The 21309-nt window shown below is 29.4% G+C and overlaps 1 protein-coding gene across 1 annotated transcript; it reads left to right on the top strand.

Moving 5' to 3' along the window:
• Positions 1-493: 493 nt before the first annotated feature.
• On the top strand, positions 494-20411 carry LOC120211617. The gene is made up of 4 exons (XM_039210114.1): positions 494-506; positions 18920-19394; positions 19644-19688; positions 20181-20411. Exons 1-4 carry the CDS (start codon positions 494-496, stop codon positions 20197-20199), a joined length of 552 nt encoding a protein of 183 aa, XP_039066045.1. The 3' UTR covers positions 20200-20411.
• Positions 20412-21309: the final 898 nt, after the last annotated feature.

Below are 21309 nucleotides of genomic sequence, written 5' to 3'. Positions count from 1 at the left end.
AATTTAAAATAGGTATGAAATTGGATATTATATATTAAATTTCTAACTGAATTGATGTTAGAAATTAAATTAATTTTGATTTAATTATAATTATATAAAAATATTTTAAAATTCAATCATTATTATTATAAAAATATTTTTTTATTTTTATTTTTATATAATCTTTAGACAATACAATTAAGAACTTGATGATAGAATACAAGACTAAAGAATTCTATATATAGACATTTTTATGACTCCCCATGTGATAATTAATTGGTTTAATTTTTTTTAAATTATATATTTTTATATAAAATATTTTCATTTACTCACGTTGTGTGTCAGATAAAATCTAATATGTCGTAAAAAATTAAAATCTATAAATAAAATGATTAGATTTTTGTTAGAATTTTAAAAATAGTTGATTCTTTTTTTATTTAGATTTAATTTAATTTTGATTGGCATTATTATTATTATTATAAGTTATAACATCATAAAGATTATAGGCTAAAAAATGAAGACCCCAGGTAAGCTTGGAGTCTTTCTATTTTGTCTGAAGACTCCGTGCACTCTTGGAGTCTTTCTGGTTGGCCTGAAGACACCAGATAATCTTGGAGTCTTTATCTCGGTACTGTAGATTTCACCCTGGATGGGAAAATAATCTTGGGAGAGCATTATTATGGAAATTAAATATTCCCAAGAACGTTATAGTGGCAATTTTGCCGATAATTTATTGGTTTAATTTTTTAAATTATATGTTTTTATATATAAAATATTTTCATTTACTCATGTTGTGTGTTAGATAAAATCTAATATGTTGTACACAATTAAAATCTATATTAAAAAAACCCTTAAGTTATAACAAAATGGCCCAAATAATGCATTTGAGAATATTTAATTCCCATAATAATGCTCTCCCCGGATTATTTCCCCATCTAGGGTGAAATCTACAGTACCACGACAAAGTCTCCAAGATTACTCGGCGTCTTCAGGTAAAAACGAAGATTCCAAGATTACTTGGTATCTTCAGGCAAAAATGAAGACTTCAGGAATATGCGACGTCTTTAGTCCATGCAGAAGACTTCAGGAATACGCAGCGTATTCAACTCTGAACCAAAGCTGATGCATGGCGTGCGTGGGAATCAACGACATGCAGGCTTTCCACGGGGGAGCGGGTGTAATAATGGTGTCATTATTAGACCAATAATGGAGCACATGAAATGTTATAAAATAGGTGGAGTTAGATTTTGGGTGAAAGGTGAGGGAGAGAATTTGGAGAAAATTTGAGTGAGGCCGAGAGAAAGAAAGCATTTGCGGTAGAGTTTGGTAAGCTTGAGAGTTCGATCGAAGGAAGAAAGAATTCGAGTGCTCTGGTAAGCAATTTGATAAATTTAGTGCAAATTTTATTGTTTCATTTTTAATTTTTATTTGAAATATAAATTAATTAGATTATTTATTTTGATTTTATAGATTAAATTGTATTAGAGTGGCTTGGTAAGTTTAATTTAAATTTTAGTGTAATTTTTGTTTTTAATTTAAATTATAATTATTAGACTATTTATTTTAATTTTACATACTAAGTTGTATTTGAGTAAAACTTGGTAAGTGTAGTTTAAATTATTACATTATTTTTTTATTGAGTAATATAAATTATTAGACTAATTATTTTTATTTTACAGATTAAATCGTATTTGAGTATCTTGGTAAGTTTAGTTTAAAATTTACTGTTTTATTTTGTGTTTTTATTGTAAAAATAAATTAATTAGACTATTTATTTTTTTTATAGAGTAAACTGTATTTGAGTGATGTGGTAAGTTAAATTTAAATTTTCGTGTAAGTTTTAGTATAATTTTTGTTTTTTAATTTAAATTAGAATTATTAGACTATTTATTTTGATTTTACATATTAAGTTGTATTTGAGTAGTTTGCTAAGTTTAATTTAATTTTTTTTATTGAGTAATATAAATTATTGTACTAATTATTTTGATTTTACAAATTAAATCGTATTTAAGTGGTTTTGTAAGTTTAGTTTAATTTTTTTGTTTTTATTGTAAATATAAATTAATTAGACTATTTATTTTGATTTAACATATTTTTTGTTTAAATTTTCTTTAATTATGATTAATATTATAATTTGAAATATTTAATTTTTTTATAGATTTGTTGAAGCATGACAGAACAAAATGTTCTTTTGAGATTAGATGATCGACATATTTCTAGTCATTTGGGAGCACTGGTATTATGATCGAATAATATATTTTATTTGAGACCGATGAATTAATTCTAATTACATGGATTAACAAATTGCAAGATGACGAACAACGAGTCATTCGTAGTTGAGTGAACACTTGTGAGAAGCCAGATGAACTTATTGTCCAGAATTTTCAAATGGTGGGCTTTTACGATGTAACATTTGTAAGAGAATATAAGTTGGTCACCGGTTTGATCAGTGCATTAATTGAACGGTGGAGACCAGAAACTCATACATTTCATCTTCCGTGTGGTAAATGTACGATCACTTTAGAGGATGTGGCTTTACAAAGGGATCCCTACAACTGGAATGACAGTGATGGGAAAAAATGATAAGCACGTGTTTGAAACGTGCGGGGTGTAACTTGGAAAGGTGCTAGAAAAAACATTTACAAAAGGGTCATGTTTGAGATTATCATGGTTGGCGAATGAGTTTAAGCTCGGTCGTTATAGTACTAAGCAAGACATTATATATACAACTCGAACATATATATTACGGTTGATTGTGGGAGTCTTGATGCCGGATAAATCCGATAATCTTGTTCATATACAATATCTTTTGTTTTTGGGTAACTTTTTGAATACCCATCAATATAGTTAGGGATCGGCAATATTGATGTTCTTGTATCGCGAGATGTGCAAGGCGTCATTTCTTGTAAATGATGTGTGTTCGATGGAAATCGGTGGATGTCTAATGTTATTACAATCGTGGATCTGACACAGACTTCCATGGTTAACACCGATTAGCCGAACTACATTTGACTTTCCTCTTGCTGAAAGGTAATATTTTGATTTAAATTTTTTTATCTTAAATTAATTAACGAATATTTTGTATAAGAAAAATAATTATTGAATTTTATTTTGATTGATATACAGATTGAGGCATAAAATAGAAAGAACATGGTTGACACACAATAATATGAAAGAGTTTAGATTTAAGATGGACATCAAATGCAAAATTGAGGTATATATATAATTAATTTATTTAGTTTCAAATATTGTTTATTTATTTAGTTGAAATTTATAATTATTTAATTAATTAAAAATTATATAATTTTGTTTTATAGTTTATTTAGAGGTCGCATGATGAAAGAGAAATTATGTCGTGTGTGCTACAACATGTTTGGGAGGGTTGTCAATATTGGTGTACTGTTAAACCATTGATCTATTTCATTTTTGTTGAGTTAAAATTTTTCGATAGAGTGTGGAGGCAGTTCTGCTTCCACCAACCTATTCTACGAATTCCAGAGAATCATGACACTCTCCACAGATTAGATGGGCGGTGTAGGCACGGTTATGATTGGACTGCGAGGCATGCCAACTATATCAATCGTTGGAACAACATAGCTTTATTCTTGCTAATGAACAACATATCAGATTACCTAAATTATTATTGGGAACATGGAAAGTCGTACTTGACAATGAACATAGAAAGACGACAATTTATATAGTATAAAAAAGTTAGTAAAGTCGAGAAACCAAGACGAGTGGGAGTGGGAGTTCATCGCATCATGGATGATTCAATCATCTATCCTGAAGTTAAATGTGGCATCTCCGGGAATTCAGGTGCCCTCATCGCATCATAATTTATCTCATGCATGTGAGGGGTAGGTTGATACGGTGTCAGATATTCATCAATATTGATATTAGGTTCATCGCCACCGAAAATATCATTATCCTCAGCCAAAACGGGTTCCTCGGTTTCTTCATCTTCACTGGAATCATAAAAAATTTATTACCAGCAATTTTCAGCATCAACATCAATAATCGAATGCAGATGATGTATGCTTCTTACCCCATACTCTGCGGCTCCATATGTTCCACCGACTTCATTTGCACTTTCTAACATTGCAACGAAGCTGTTTATCGACCTATATGTCGGGTTATCAAACTGACTTTCGAAAGCTATTTGAGATGAAGTTCCAACCATATTTCTTGATGACACAAGCACATCTGATATATTACACACATCAACAAATAACTCAATAATTAGAATATTTGTTGAGTCATGTAATTCAATCATAGTTATAATATCATCATCTTCTTCAAGTGGTATTGCAACAAACCTGACTGGATTGGGACATACCATAAATCGATACCTCAAGCCATTAACCGTATCTCGGATTTTCCTTTCTGTCATCTCATTTATTTCTACAAATATGATGTCCCTTTTAAACATCATATTTATAGGTGCTTCAGACTGAAAAATAACTCGGACCTCATTTTCCATAATATGTCAATTGTAATGGACAATCGTGAAAAGTTTATTGCTCATTTTCTCTACACATAAAAATATAGATATTCAGAACAAATTAAAATAAATTATAGTAATGACGATAAATTACATTTATGATTATAACAGAAATAAATTATTTACTAAATTATAATAAAAATTATTAAAGTTTTAAAAAATATAAATATATTAACAATATTTTTTAGCATTACAAAAACTGTAAATATATTAACAATATTATTTTATAAAAATTATGATTAAATATTATGATTACATTATAATAATGATTAAATTTATTACTTCAGATTTTTTATAATTAATTATTATTAATTCAAATTTATTACTCATTAGTTCTCAATCAAAACACCCTATTTTATAACCTCTCGGGGTATTCATTATACTTTCTCGTTCAACCACAAACCACCAACCTACCCGGGTTATTAAAAGATAATTAACAATGTCATTATTTTTCGTCATTACTATAAATATTATTATTTTTCATTATTATTTTTCTACAACAATAGTATTTAACCTTGCAAAAATTGTAAATATATTAACAATATTTTTTTTATTAAAATTATGATTAAATACTATGATTACATTATAATAATGATTAAATTTATTACTTCAGATTTTTATAAATAATTATTATTACTTCGAATTTATTACTCCCTAATTCTCAACTAAAACACCACATTTTATAACATCCCGGGGTATTCATTATACTTTCCCGTTCAACCACCAACCACCCACCTACCCTGATTATAAATGGATAATTAATGGTGCCATTATTTTTCGTCATTATAATAAATATTAATTTTCTTCATTATAATAAATATTATTTTCCTACTATAAATACCAAATCAAATATGTTCATCTAAATATCTTAACATTTCTACTACAAATACTAAATCAGTAATGTTAAAATTATAATAATGATATTTACATAACAATAAATCATAAACTGATATTTACTAAGTCAATATGAAACTAACAAAAAATCTTAAAATACTTTAAATAAAATAGTTTACACTTACTTGAGAGTTTCTTCCGACAAGTTTGTTGGGTTAATCGATTGACGAAATTGGCCAAGAGGGGGTGAATTGGCAATTAAAAATTTGGTGGAAGCTTTTGCAGAAAATTGAAAGTAATTGCACAGCGATTTAGAGTGGTTCGACTTTCTCAATCAAAGTCTACGTCCACTACCTTAGCTATCCACACTAAGGATTTTCCAACAAATTCACTAATTTGTTCTTTCTTTTGAGGCCAAAGAGATAACCTTACAACACCCTCAAGAATATACCCCAATTCTTGAGAACACTCTTTCCCAAAGAGAAGATTACAAATTTGCAAACTTACAAGGAAAACCTCTCAAGGTAAGATGTTTGCACAATTCTAGAACAAGAAAAGAACACTCACAAATAATTACAAATGAGCACAAATGGTGTTCTTTGAAAGCAAAATGAATATTGAAAGGAAAATTGGCTTGATTTGCATAAACTTTGTGTTTGATGCTTTCACTCTTGTTTCTCTATAATTTCTTGTTGATCAAGGGCTTCAGAACTTGTTTAAATACACCTTGAATCACTTCTGAACGTTGGGGATGATTAGTGAAGATCATATAGCCGTTTTAGTGTGAAAACAATTAATAAAACAGCTTGGAGCGTGGGGGGAATCGGTACCCCCTATGGGGAATCAGTTCCCTAAGTGTAAAATTCAAATATTTCGACCATTATACAAGGGGGGAATTGGTACCTCCTGGGGGGGAATTGGTTCCCTCCAAGCATACTGGAATTCTCGGAGCCAAACCATTCATGGGGGAATCGGTACCCCCTTAGGGGGAATCGGTTCCCTCTGAGCAATCTGGAATTTTTGGCTTTGAAATGGTTCGAAATACTTTGTAAAATTATTTTGAAATTGTTTTAAGATTAAAACTTAATTTTACACTTTGAGTAAGGATTAAAAATGATCTTTGAAAGATTTGGAGTAATGTTTTGATATTCGAATAATTCTATTGAATATACTTAGAAAATCATTTGGAAAATCTTAAAATTCATTTAACTTAATTTGTTATATCGAAATATCAAAATGTTTTCAACAATCTCCCCCTTTTTGATAAAACAAAACATTTTAGTAATTTAAGATTTTGAAATCAAGTTTTGAAATTACTCCCCCTTACTTTAACACTTCTCCCATTTATCATTTAAAAACACTTTAACACTTCTCCCCCTTTTTGTTAAATCAAAAAGACATTTTAAAGAATTTAAACAAGGTTTTGAAATCAGTTAGCCAATTGATTATATATAATATAAGCTGCTAAGATCACAAGCAAGAGAAACGTTAGCCATTAGTTTCATAATCAATATTCATAATTAATGTGAAATGGAAAAATTGGTCATATATCTAATCATGAAGTAAATGATGCAATAATGAATAAATTTAATCACACCAAATAGATAATTTCTAACCATTCATAAATCCAAACAAATTTAAAGTCAATCAATCCACAAATTCAAACATTCCAAAATATTCAAAATGTTAAAACAATAAGTTTGGAGTTCAAAGCAAAACATTGAATCACATATCCGGATCAGGAGGAGGAAAACGAGCTCGCATAGCGGCCATTTCGTTAGTGAGGTCATTAATACGTGCGTTGGTTGCTTCATTATTTGCACGTATTTCCAGAAGAATTTCTAATTGTTGAGCTCCCATTGTGGATAAATGGGACTCTATAGAAATAAGCGTGAATCCATAGTAGCGTATCGAAAATCGAATGTCTCCATAAAGGATTGGAAATATGGAGGCATTGGATGCGTTTGTTGTGCTTGCTCTTCAGGCTACTCCTCGGGCTGCTCAGGCTCATCTTCGGCTTCATCGATGTCTCGCATTAATTGCTCAAGCTCTAGATCTTCATCAGCTTCGGGTGGAGCTTGTGAAGAACTAGCTCCCGGAGTATTTGCAGAAGATCGAACCCATTCACTGGTTTCCTTATCCTTAATCCATCCCGCTCTCGTTAAGGAAAGAAGGTTAATTTGTTTCTTAAGGGGAAAAACGGCATCTAGACCAACTCTAAGCCCAGCTTTGGAAAACATATTACTCAAAATGCAACCGTAAACAAGAGATGAACAGAGTTTTTTTGTTAGGAACAAGATTTACGGTTTCAACAATTTCAGCAAAAATAATCCGAGGTAGGTTGATTTTAATATTGTTTTCGAAACAATGTAACCACCAAAGATCTAAGGCTCTAAGAGTAGAATAACGACCTCCGGATGGTCGAAACTACCAAGAAATCATTAGATGGAGAAAACGTTCATGAAGGTCTAGGACACTTGCACTATCCCTTCTTTTATAACGAGATCATAAAACCTGTTTTTCATTTGAAATACCATCATTATCTAATCCGAATGTATTGGCTATGTAAGCCGAGTCAATATATAAGAATTGTCCTAGAAGGTAGAAACGAATTCCTATGGTTTCGGTTTCAGTTTGGTTTTTAACACAAACGGCATTAGAATAGAAAATACGAACAAGTTGATGGTAAACGATGGGTTCAAGGTCAAAGAGTTTATCAAATTTCCACTCTTGTAAAAGAGGAAGATATTTAAAATTGATAGCTAACATAGCTTGACGAGAAGGAATACGTTCTTCCCGGATTTTGTAAGAGTCGAAATATTGATAATACCAAAAACAATGATTTCTAGGACCAGGATGATTGAAACACGAATTTTGGATAGTCAAGTTAGGATCAATGGGATTATGATTAGAAATTGGAATAGAATGAGGATTTGAAGGTGGATTTGGTTGACAGTGTGAACGACTAGATGAAGACCTAGCACGTTTAAGATTGGACATGGTTTAGGAAATCGGAATAGAATTGATAACCTGCAATTTAGAAAACACATGTATGCAATTTAATCAATCCCAAAACTCAATTGAGTCCTCAATATTTCAAGGTTCTCTAAATCAATCCTAATGGGCAAAGTTTTGAAAAACTTTTGAAAAATATGGTTTTGAGAAACAATATATGTATAGTTTTCATAATAACAACATAATTTAATCAAAACACAATAATTTGAAAATTAATATTTTTTTATTTCGAAAATTAAGAAAATTTAGAAAAAATCTTGTGTTTTTGATGAAATTAGTTGTAATATCTAGTTTCTAATCACTAAATAATCAATGCTCGATCAAAAATTCAACCTAGAACTAATTAAAACTAGTTCTATGTTCATAAATTGATAAAAAAGAAGTTTTGGAAAAATACCTTGAATGATTTTGGATTTGAGTGAGATTAGATGAAGTTTGCACGTTTTTGATGATTACAATAGGTTTAGAGGATGATATTTGAAGTGAATTCCGATTAAAAACGTTGATTTAAGGCAAGAATTGAGATTTAAGAGAGTAGAGGGAAGAAATGGCGTGAAGGAATAAGAGAGGGTTTGAGCAAATATTGGGTTCTGCCCGTGCTAAAACCAGAACCCCAGGGGGGTATCGATTCCCCTGTGGGGGGGGGGAATCGATTCCCCTTCAAAGGGGGAATCGGTTCCCTCAAGGGGGGATCGATTCTCTCTGCACCAAAATGCTAAAATCTGATTTTAAACACCCAAAATGCTAAATTAATTTCCTCTAGTGGTATTGGCAACTCATATATTAAAAATTAATCATGTTCAAACAATTCAATTAATCTTTAAACGATATTTGAAAATAAAATTAATTTTTCATCACGAATCATAAACTCCCCCTAACTAATAGCAATGAATGCAATCAAAAATTGCTATTATAAGCATTTTTCATTTATTATTAAAAGTGCTAAAATTATTTTAAACACTCAGTGAATATAGATTGGTCAAACCTAATTCTCTACTAAGTGTCCAAAATCGTTCCTTGTCTAAAGGTTTTGTAAAGATATCCGCTAATTGGTGCAAAGTATCAACAAATTCTAGAACTACATCTTTCTTAGTGACATGGTCTCTAATGAAGTGATGTCTTACTTCAATGTGCTTAGTTCTAGAGTGTTGGATGGGATTTTTAGTGAGACAAATAGCACTAGTATTGTCACACTTGATAGGAATGGTACCTACTTCAATTCCATAATCAAAAAGTTGTTGTTTCATCCATAAAACTTGTGCACAGCAACTACCAGCTGAAATGTATTCGGCTTCAGTGGTAGATAATACAACACAATTTTGTTTCTTTGAAAAACAAGAAATTAGCATATTTCCAAGGAATTGGCAAGTACCGGAGGTGCTTTTCCTATCTAATTTGCATCCTCCATAATCCGCATCAGAAAAAGCATGCAAGCTAAAGCTAGAGTCTCTAGGATACCAAATTCCTAGACTATGAGTGTCTTTAAGGTATCTAAAGATTCTCTTAACAGCTAGTAAATGTGATTCCTTAGGACATGATTGAAATCTAGCACATAAGCAAACACTAAACATAATATACGGTCTACTTACAGTTAGATAAAGTAGAGATCCAATCATTGACCTATATAATTTGACATCTACACATTTACCTCCTTCATCTAAGTCAAGCTTTGTTGAAGAGCTCATTGGAGTGTCATGAGGTTTCCCATTTTCCAGTCCAAACTTCTTGAGCATATCTTTGATGTACTTAGCTTGATTGATGAAGATGTCATCTTTTCTTTGCTTGATTTGGAGTCCCAAGAAAAATGAGAGCTATGCTCATCTCAAACTCACTTTGCATTAGCTTAGAAAATTCTTGGCAAAGAACATCATTAGTAGAACCAAATATTATATCATCAACATAAATTTGAACTACTAATAAATCTTTACCTTTATGCTTCAAAAACAATGTAGTGTCAACCTTCCCTTTTGAAAAACCTTTTTCAATTAAAAAATTTGACAATCTTTCATACCAAGCTCTAGGAGCTTGCTTTATACCATAAAGAGCTTTTGTCAATTTTAAAACATGATCCGGAAAATTTGAATTTTCAAAACCTGGAGGTTGTTCCACATACACTTCTTCTTTTATAAAACCATTTAAAAATGCACTTTTAACATCCATTTGATATAATTTAAATTCATTGAAACATAAAAATGCTAATAACATTCTAATTGCTTCCATCCTAGCTACGGGAGCGTATGTTTCATCATAGTCTATGCCCTCTTCTTGAGTATACCCTTGAGCAACAAGTCTAGCGTTGTTTATCACTATATTACCACTCTCATCAAGCTTATTCCTAAATACCCATCTAGTACCTACAGTAGATTTATTACTAGGCCTTTCAACTAATGTTCATACTTTACTTCTCTCAAATTGATTTAACTCTTCTTGCATAGCCATAATCCAATGTTCATCATTTAATGCTTCTTTAATATTCTTAGGCTCTATGCATGAGATAAATGCAACATAATTACAAATATTTCTAAGAGAAGATCGAGTTGTTACCCCTTTTGATGGATCACCTATAATTTCACCATCCTTGACATAGTTGTACTCTCTTGGATAAGATACTTCCATTTCTTCAATGGTTGGATTCTCAAGAGGATCATGAGTTTCCTCATTTTTCGTTTTTTCCTTTGATGATGGTTCTCCAACGTCATGTCTAACGTCATTTGTATTTATAACACCTACATCATCATTCACACAAGAATCCTTCCTCGGAAGGGGATTATCATCGAAAACAACATGTATAGACCTCTTCTACAACTAAAGTTCTTTTATTAAATACACGATAGGCTTTAGAATTTAAGGAATAACCCAGAAAAATTCCTTCATCACTTTTAGCATCAAATTTGCCAAGGTTTTCTTTACCGTTGTTTAAAACAAAACATTTACATCCAAAATGATGAAAATAACTAATGTTAGGATTTTTATATTTTTTGAAAATTTCATATGGAGTTTTCTTTAAAATTGGCCTAATCATTACTCGATTTACAACATAACAAGCGGTATTGGTGGCTTCCGCCCAAAAATATTTTGGCAAATTATTTTTACAAAGCATGGTTCTAGCCATTTCTTCTAAAGTTCGATTTTTCCTCTCAACAACTCCATTTTGTTGAGGGGTTCTAGGTGCTGAAAAATTATGGCTAATACCATTAGAGTTACAAAATTCAGTAAATCCAAGATTTTAAAATTCAGTTTCATGATCACTCCTAACACTAGTTATAAAGTAACCTTTTTCATTTTGGATTACTTTTGAAAACGTGATGAATTGTTCTAATGCTTCATCTTTAGTATTTAAAAATAGAACCCAAGTATATCTAGAATAGTCATCTACCAAGACAAATGCATATTGTTTTCCACCCAAGCTAGTAGTTCTAGTTGGCCCAAAAAGATCTAAATAGATCAATTGTAAAACTCTACTAGTTGATACATCATTAATAGATTTAAAAGAAACTCGCTTTTGTTTTCCTTTAGCACAAGCATCACAGATTTTATCATTATCAAATTTAAGCTTAGGCAACCCTCTTACTAGGTCTCCTTGAATTAACCGTTGCAAAACACTCATACTAGCATGTCCTAGTCTCCTATGCCATAACCAACTATCATGTTCATCCTTAGCAACTAGGCATAAATTAGTCATATCAAAAGAATCTAAATGCACCATGTATATATCCCTATTTTATGACCAATAAGCATAATCGAAAGTAGATGCAATGCCAATCAATTTTGTAATCATTTAAAATAAAACATTGTATCTTTTATCAAATTTATTTTTCAAAAGATTATGCTTTTAACCCATTCACATATAAAACATTATGCAATGTTGATTATAGAGAGTAAGAGAACATGCATAAAGGTTTTGAAAATGTTATGCATTAAAACTTTATAATATTTAAATAAAAATCTATGCATAAACATTAAAATTTTCAGATCAAAATTTTGCAAAACCAAAGTTCTTGAAAAATCAATAACAATTATTAAAGAGATATCAATTACATTTTAAAAAATAATTTTGACCAAAAATTAATATGATGAACTAGAGTTTATAAAAAAAATTATCATGTTCATCATACAATATTTTTCAACATACATGAGACAAAACATAATCATTTAGAATTATTTAACATTTAAAACCTCATGCATGCATAGAATAAATGAGCAACCAAATAAAATAAAAAAAATAAAGTTTAGAGGTTACCCATTACTTTTTCATGTGTGGCTAGAGCATCTTGAATATCATCAACTTCATCACCATTGCTCCCACACACTTACAAGAGACATTTAAGTAGATTTTGGTATCCAAATTGCTTTGGATCCTTGAACATTAGTTTCAATGCCTCTTGTTCCTTTTGGAATCCATACTTGTCTAATTTTAAATCGTTTTCCTTTCTTTAAAGGACAAGTATGTTCCTTATGACCATGATAATGACAATGTGAACATATTGTCATTATTGAACTAGATGAATTATTTAGAATGGTCTCTTTTTCTTTTGTTAAACATTCAAGCTTATCTTTTAAATTGAAATTTTCTTTTTCAATACTTTCAAATTTCATTTTTGAGAGTTCTAAATCCTTCTTCAAGATTTCATTTTGATTTTCAAAATCCATTTTCATTTCTAGAAGAAGTTTGTTTAATTTAAAAATTTCTTTTTCAAAGTTTTCAGATTTTATTTTTGAAAGCTCTAACTCCTTTCTCAACATTTCATTTTGATTTTCCAAGTCTGTTTTAGCTTTCAAAAGAAGATCATTTTTAGCAATAAATTTAGAAATCAATTTATTGTATTTGGAGTTCATGGTCTCAAACTCCGAAAATAATTTATCATAAGAATCTTGTAACTCATTAAAAGATTTTGAATTTGATATATTTGAGTTAGAAGATACCTTTGGCTCTGTGAGAGCTAATAGAGACATCACTTTTATTGGTTCTTCTTCTTCCTTATCTCTATAGATCTCCTCAAGCTTATCCCACATTTTCTTGGCACTTGAACAAGAAGAAACTCCTTTATATACATTAGGATCAATTGCACAACACAACATTTGCATAGCCTTTGAGTTTTGTTGAGCTTCATTCCGTTCTTGAATACTCCACTTCTTTGCCTTCTTAGTAGGAGAGGAATATCCTTTCTTGATTACCATCCAAGCTTCCATATCAAATGCTTTGATGAATATCATCATACACCTCTTCCAATGATGATAATTTGTTCTATTGAAGTGTGGAGGCACGTCAATTGGTCTGGATTCTTCCATGGAGAATGAACCGGAAGTGGACGCCATCTTTATCGATTTAACTCTTCCCGGATCGACTCAAGAGGTGATTAAACCTTCAAATGAGTTAGGCTCTGATGCCAATTGTTGAGTTAATCGATTGACGGAATTGGCCAAGAGGGGGTGAATTGGCAATTAAAAATTTGATGGAAGCTTTTGCAGAAAATTGAAAGTAATTGCACAGCGATTTAGAGTGGTTCGACTTTCTCAATCAAAGTCTACGTCCACTACCTTAGCTATCCACACTAAGGATTTTCCAACAAATTCACTAATTTGTTCTTTCTTTTGAGGCCAAAGAGATAACCTTACAACACCCTCAAGAATATACCCCAATTCTTGAGAACACTCTTTCCCAAAGAGAAGATTACAAATTTACAAACTTACAAGGAAAACCTCTCAAGGTAAGATGTTTGCACAATTCTAGAACAAGAAAAGAACACTCACAAATAATTACAAATGAGCACAAATGGTGTTCTTTGAAAGCAAAATGAATATTGAAAGGAAAATTGGCTTGATTTGCACAAACTTTGTGTTTGATGCTTTCACTCTTGTTTCTCTATAATTTCTTGTTGATCAAGGGCTTCAGAACTTGTTTAAACACACCTTGAATCACTTCTGAACGTTGGGGATGATTAGTGAAGATCATATAGCCGTTTTAGTGTGAAAACAATTAATAAAACAGCTTGGAGCGTGGGGGGAATCGGTACCCCCTATGGGGAATCGGTACCCCCTATGGGGAATCGGTTCCCTAAGTGTAAAATTCAAATATTTCGACCGTTATACAAGGGGGGAATCGGTTCCCTCCGAGCATACTGGAATTCTCGGAGCCAAACCATTCATGGGGGAATCGGTACCCCCTTAGGGGGGAATCGGTTCCCTCTGAGCAATCTGAAATTTTTGGCTTTGAAATGGTTCGAAATACTTTGTAAAATTATTTTGAAATTGTTTTAAGATTAAAACTTAATTTTACACTTTGAGTAAGGATTAAAAATGATCTTTGAAAGATTTGGAGTAATGTTTTGATATTCGAATAATTCTATCGAATATACTTAGAAAATCATTTGGAAAATCTTAAAATTCATTTAACTTAATTTGTTATATCGAAATATCAAAATGTTTTCAACAAAGTTGATGTTATAAAAAAACTTTTCGAATTTCTTATTCACTTCCTTTTTACTTGCAACAACATATTAAAATTAATATTTTAATATTAAATACTATGAAATAGAGATATTTTATTTGAATAATACTTACAGATTAAATATTGGAAGAAAATTTCGTTCAAAATTTTCTCTAATATTCTTCTAAGATGCTCACTCTTTCAATTATTCTCTAGATTTTGCCTCTTCTCCCCTTTCCTTACCACTACTTTACTCCCCAATTCTCAATCAAAACACCCCATATTATAACATCCCGGGTATTTATTATAATTTTCCGTTCAACCACCAACTTACCCAGGTTATTAATGAATAATTAATAGTGTCATTATTACTTACATGTTTCCCAATCGGAGGCAACCTATATACCACCCTAGACTGAAGACGCTAAGTAAACTTGGAGTCTTCCTATTTTGCTTGAAGACGTCGTGCACTCCTGAAGTCTTTCTGGTTGGCTTGAAGACGCCAGATAATCTTGGAGACTTTGTCTCGGTACTGTAGATTTCACCCTAGATGGGGAAATAATCCGGGGAGAACATTATTATGGTAAATATTCCCAAGAACGTTATTGTGGCAATTTTGCCGATAATTTATTGATTTAATTTTTTTAAATTATATATTTTTATATTAAATATTTTTATTTACTCACGTTGTGTGTCAGATAAAATCTAATATGTTGTAAACAATTAAAATCTATAAATAAAATGATTAGGTTTTTGTTAGAATTTTAAAAATAGTTGATTCTTTTTTGTATCTTTTTTATCATAAAGATTATAGGCTAAAAAACCCCTTAAATATACAATTACCCAAATTTATTTTAGATTATGCATTTTTAAAAAATATTAGTCCGATTTTATTATTTAAAAATATTATATATTTATTTAATATATTGTTAAAACATGAACAATATGGAAAATAAATTAAAAAACTTAATCTTTTAAAAAAAATATATTATCTAATCTAAATTATTTAATTAATAAATCGTATCATATCAACAGGAATAACGAAAGACTCCAATGAATCACACAAATAACATGATCTACTTTTATAAAATATAAATATTCCAATCATTAAAGCCAAAAAATCAGCCTCGTATATATGAGATCCAATTACAAAGTATATTTTTTATTTTATATATATTTAAGATAGTTAGACGAGTAAAAATAGATAATTAAGATTAACGGTAGAAAGTAAGAATATATTCACTAAAAAATAAAAAATTAATCTTAATAATTTATTTTCATTCATCGAACGATCCTAAATTTATAAAATTTTAGATGATAAAAATAGTTTATTAATAGAAAATATTAAAAAATTAAAATATATAAAAATTTAGAAATTATAAGGGAAGATTGTTTCATCGCCCCCTCAATCCACCCATATATATATATATAGGGTTGTAAAATCGGGTAATCGTTCAGGTTTCAGTCGGATCCTGATAGGTCGGGTAAAATCGGATACAGGTCATGTCAGGTAAATTTGACACCAGATCCAGATCGGGTTCAGGTCAGGTCAAATCAGTTCGGGTTATTTTCAGGTTAATTTGACACCAGATCCATATCGGGTTCAGGTCAGGTCATTTTCAGTTCGGATCGTTGCCAGTTCAGGTCAAAACAGTTCAGGTCCGAAGGAGTTAAAAAGCAGGTTAATTCATATTCGGATGGACTTCAGGCGGATCTCGTTCAGATCAGGTCACATCATTGGCAGATAAAATTCAAGTCGGATCTCTATCAGATACGGATTGAGTTCAAATCGAGTTTATTTTTATTTTTTGATTAATTATTTTCGTCTTTCGTCAACGTTGAATTGCAATTTGTAATTGTATATGATTTAGAGTAAATTACTAAGAACATAAATAATCATGGTTCAGTTTTATGAAAAATACAAATTTAAGAATTAAATTGAACAAATATGAAATTACAAATAAAAAATTTAAATAAATTAAGCAACACACATTGATGAGGGGTCAAATCGAAATAATTTTAAATTGTGAGGTTGAAATTAATACAAAAAAGTACTAAATTATACCAATTTAAAAAGTTATGAGCCAATTAAAAAAATATAATTAAGTAATAATTATGGATCAATTTCATATGCAAATAAAATTTGGAGGATTAAATTGAACAAATATGAAATTACAAATAAAATTTTTAATAAATTAAACAACACACATTGATGAGGGATCAAATCGAAATAATTTTAAATTGTGATGTTGAAATTAATACAAAAAGTACTAAATTATACCCATTTAAAAAAGTTATGGGCCAATTTAAAAATAGAAATAAGTAATAAGTATGGGTCAATTTCAGATGCAAATAAATTTTGGAGGACTAAATTGAACAAATATGAAATTACAAATAAAAATTTAAATATATTAAACAACACAAAAGGGATCAAATTGAAATAATTTTAAATTTTGAGGTTGAAATTAATACAAACAAGTACTAAATTATACCCATTTAAAAAGTTATGGGCCAATTTAAAAATAGAAATAAGTAATAAGTATGGGTCAATTTCAGGTGCAAATGAAATTTGGAGGACTAAATTGAACAAATATGAAATTACAAATAAAAATTTAAATATATTGAACAACACAAAAGGGATCAAATCAAAATAATTTTAAATTTTGAGGTTGAAATTAATACAAAAATGTACTAAATTATACTCATTTAAAAAGTTATGAGCCAATTAATAAATAGAAATAAGTAATAAGTTGAGAAAAAAAATTAAAACAACTAATATATATATATATATATATATATATATATAATATATATATATAATATATAGTTTATATATAGAGTATATGTATTATATATATAAACTATATAGTTTATATATATATATATTATGTATAAAGTATAAACTATATATACCATGTATAAACTATAATACTATATAGTTTATATATGAACTATTGAACTATATAAAAACTACATAGTTTATATATAAATTATATACGAATTATACCAATTTATATTTATATATTATGTATAATTATAAATAATATATATTGTATAAATTATATAGTTTATATATATAGTATATATGGTTTAGGGTTTAGGGTTTATATTTATATTTATATAAACTACATACTATAATTTATATTTATATACTATATTTTATACTATATATATAAACTATAGTTTATATTTATATATTATATATATGAACTATAGTTTACATATGAACTATATATATAAATATATATATACTAAGGTTGATATTTATATATGAACTATAGTTTACATATAAACTATAGTTGATATTTACATATGAATTATAGTTTACATATGAACTATATATATAAACTATATAGTTTACATATGACCTATATATATATATATATTATAGTTGATATTTATATACTATATAGTTTATATATGACCTATATATATATACTATAGTTTATATTTATATATATATTATATAAACAATATATACTATATAGTATAATTTACATATGAACTATATATAAAAACCGTATAAACTATATACTATAGTTGATATTTATATACTATATAAAATAATTTATACTATAGTATATATAAACTATATAATATATACAACCTATATATATATAGTTCATTACTATATATAACCTATATAATATATATATAAGCTATATGGTATATATAAACTATACATTATATATATATATATTTCATTAGTATATATAAACTATATATTATATAGTATATATAACCTATATAATTTATGGTATATACAAACAATATATAACCTATATAGTATATATAAACTATACATTATATATATTTCATTAGTATATATAAACTATATATTATATAGTTCATTAGTATATATAAACTATATAGTATATGTAAACTATATATTATATAGTTCATTACTATATATAACCTATATAGTATATATAAACTATATGGTATATATAAACTATATGGTATATATAAACTATATTAACTATACTATATAATTTAAAACATATAGTTTATATTAATATTAACTTTATACACTATATTTTATATTAATATTAATTACAAATTACAAATTATATTATATTAATATAAGTTAATATTAATATTAATTATAATATATAATTATTTTAATATTAATTATAAATAATTTATTAATATAAATTTTATAGGGATAAGATTGAAAACTGGCGCAAAAAGTAACCATTTTCTCCCTCTCTTCCCGGCCAAACCCTCCCTCCTTTATTTTCCATCTCTCTTCTTCCCCGCTCAGCATCCAAAACCTTTCCCTTTTATCTCGTTTTCCCTCTTTCATTGTTGTTTCTGTTTGCCTAGTTGTCTAGTTGTTCAATTAATAAACTTTGTTACTACTGTTGTTATCTTCTTTGTTTTCTGCTTCTGTTTTCAGACTCTCAGAGCTCGTGTGGTTGCCAAGGCTGAAGAAAAGAAACTGGAGTTGTTGTTTCTTCAGTGTATTTTATCTCTATATTATTCAAATTTCATTTTTTATCAGTATTTTGTTAACAATGAAAACTTCAAATTGGCAGTTTCAGGCACTATTTGTGCTGCTACATTGGCAAGGAATGTAATTTTAGTTACCCTTTTTGACTCTGCTAGAGCCCCCGGTGGCCGCATGTCTCAAAGAAGGTTATTTTTCTTGTTTCTCCCCATTTCTTATTATTATTCTATTATTTGTGCTGTTGTTTTTTTGGGGGGGAAGAAAGAAAACTTTGAAGTGGATAGTTAAATTAATTTTTGTTTACAACAATTAGGGTAGTAATTGAAACCAACCAAAACCCAAACTCCGTTCCCCCCCCTTTTTGATGTGATTGATCCATAGATCTACTGATTCTGGTTTTGAAGCTCGCGTGAAGCTTTTGCCTTTTCTGTTTCCAGATTCTACTTTCAAAGTTTAAAATCAAAGTGGTCAAATAAAAAAAGGTGAGCTTCTTTTTCTTATTAATTTTTTTAGTTTTTAGCATGGGAATCATGAGTTGAATTATGATGATTGATGGGTTTAAGGGTTCTGTGAAACGTTATTATTTAAAGTTCTCAATGTGAAACCTTAGACCTTCTGGATATCCTCTTGGCTGACCAACTACTTTGTTAGGTAAAGAATTGAGCTTTGACTGATTCTGTTGTCTGAAAAAGCCCTCATTTTTTTTGTTGATTTTTCCAGCTGAGGTATGCTCATGTCTTTCCTTTTTTACACTGAAACAAACTATAAGAAGGGAGCTTTTTGTACACAATTTATTGCTCTGCTAGCTGTTGGTTATATAGTTATCAAGTTTAGTGTACTATCAAGGCTTGAGGACTAGTGAAAGATACTAATTTCTGCTTGAGGTTTGCTTGATTTGGTTGCTTTTGAGTTGTAATTTCATACTGCAGTATTGTTAAACCTTTTGGTATGCTTTGTTGTTTGTGTTGCTGTAGTGTTCCGTTATCGTGTTGAGATGCAAAGGAGCGCAAGTCCTGGTTGTATACGGTACTCATTTAGATGTAGAGAATTTGAAGGGTTTTTTTTGGAGGAGATGAGGGATGTTATCTGGGTTTATAAACTATATCTTTTTATCTTGCTGTGTTAGGTTATGTGATTGCTGTTTTAGGTGATGTCAACACAGAAGTTGTTTTAGTTTTAATGAATAGGATACATTTTTTTCTCGTTTGGGGCAGGGGATTTAAAGCTGGCTTTTAAGCCTGGGAATCATACACTTCTCTCTGAACCAAATGCTCAAGTGCGTGAATAAATATACTTTATTTTCATCATTGAGTGGGATTCTGAAGAGTAAGATTCTTATTACTTCTAAAGTGGTTAGTGCTATTCATGAATAGGCAAGAGTAGCATTGTTAATAATTTCTTTGCTACATGCAGTCAACGCACATGGCTTCTCAGAAGATTACAGAAGAAGTCGTGTATCTCTGTACTGGAAATCCATTTCCTAAATACATTGAGCAAATATCTTACTGGCTTCTGAATGAATCGTTTTCTTAGTGTTTCACACGTACTTGTCTTAATCTCACTGTTTGTTATGCTATTAATAAAATGCTTGTCTTTAGATCAACTTTTTAACACTATATCTATATTTTGTTATTAACTCTCTGTAGGAGTTTCTGAAACGAAGACAAGAAAAGGATTGGCCTTGATTGATATTGTGAGGGAAGTGACTGTAATTTCCTAATCCTTCTCGTTTTATGCCTCACTGCTTACTTCTCGTTTTGTAACATGTTGAGATTATGTCTTCTTTATTCCCTTCAAATGTAACCTAATAATATTTTATATTTATAATGTTTATTTAATAAAACTTTCAAATTGTTTATTAATAAGTCTTCTCTTTTGTAGGGTGCCTTACTACCTTACAAGATGCAATACTTGGTGCTTGATTCTGTTTGCTTCTGTTTTATATTGTTTACTTCTGTTTGATATTGTTTGCTTCTATTTGATATTTGTACATGTTTGGTAAAGTTGGAAATGTTTGGCACTGTTGGCCATTGAATTCTCTTTGGCTTTACCACTGATTGTATGCTTTCTTAATGCAAGATGCTTGTTGAATCGATGCAACAA

This window comes from Hibiscus syriacus, unplaced genomic scaffold (genome assembly GCF_006381635.1).
Source record: "Hibiscus syriacus cultivar Baekdansim isolate YM2019G1 unplaced genomic scaffold, ASM638163v2 tig00109978_pilon, whole genome shotgun sequence".
Classification (NCBI taxonomy): domain Eukaryota; kingdom Viridiplantae; phylum Streptophyta; class Magnoliopsida; order Malvales; family Malvaceae; genus Hibiscus; species Hibiscus syriacus.
The sequence above is the reverse complement of the archived record's forward strand: the minus strand, read 5'-3'. Positions and strand labels throughout refer to the sequence as shown.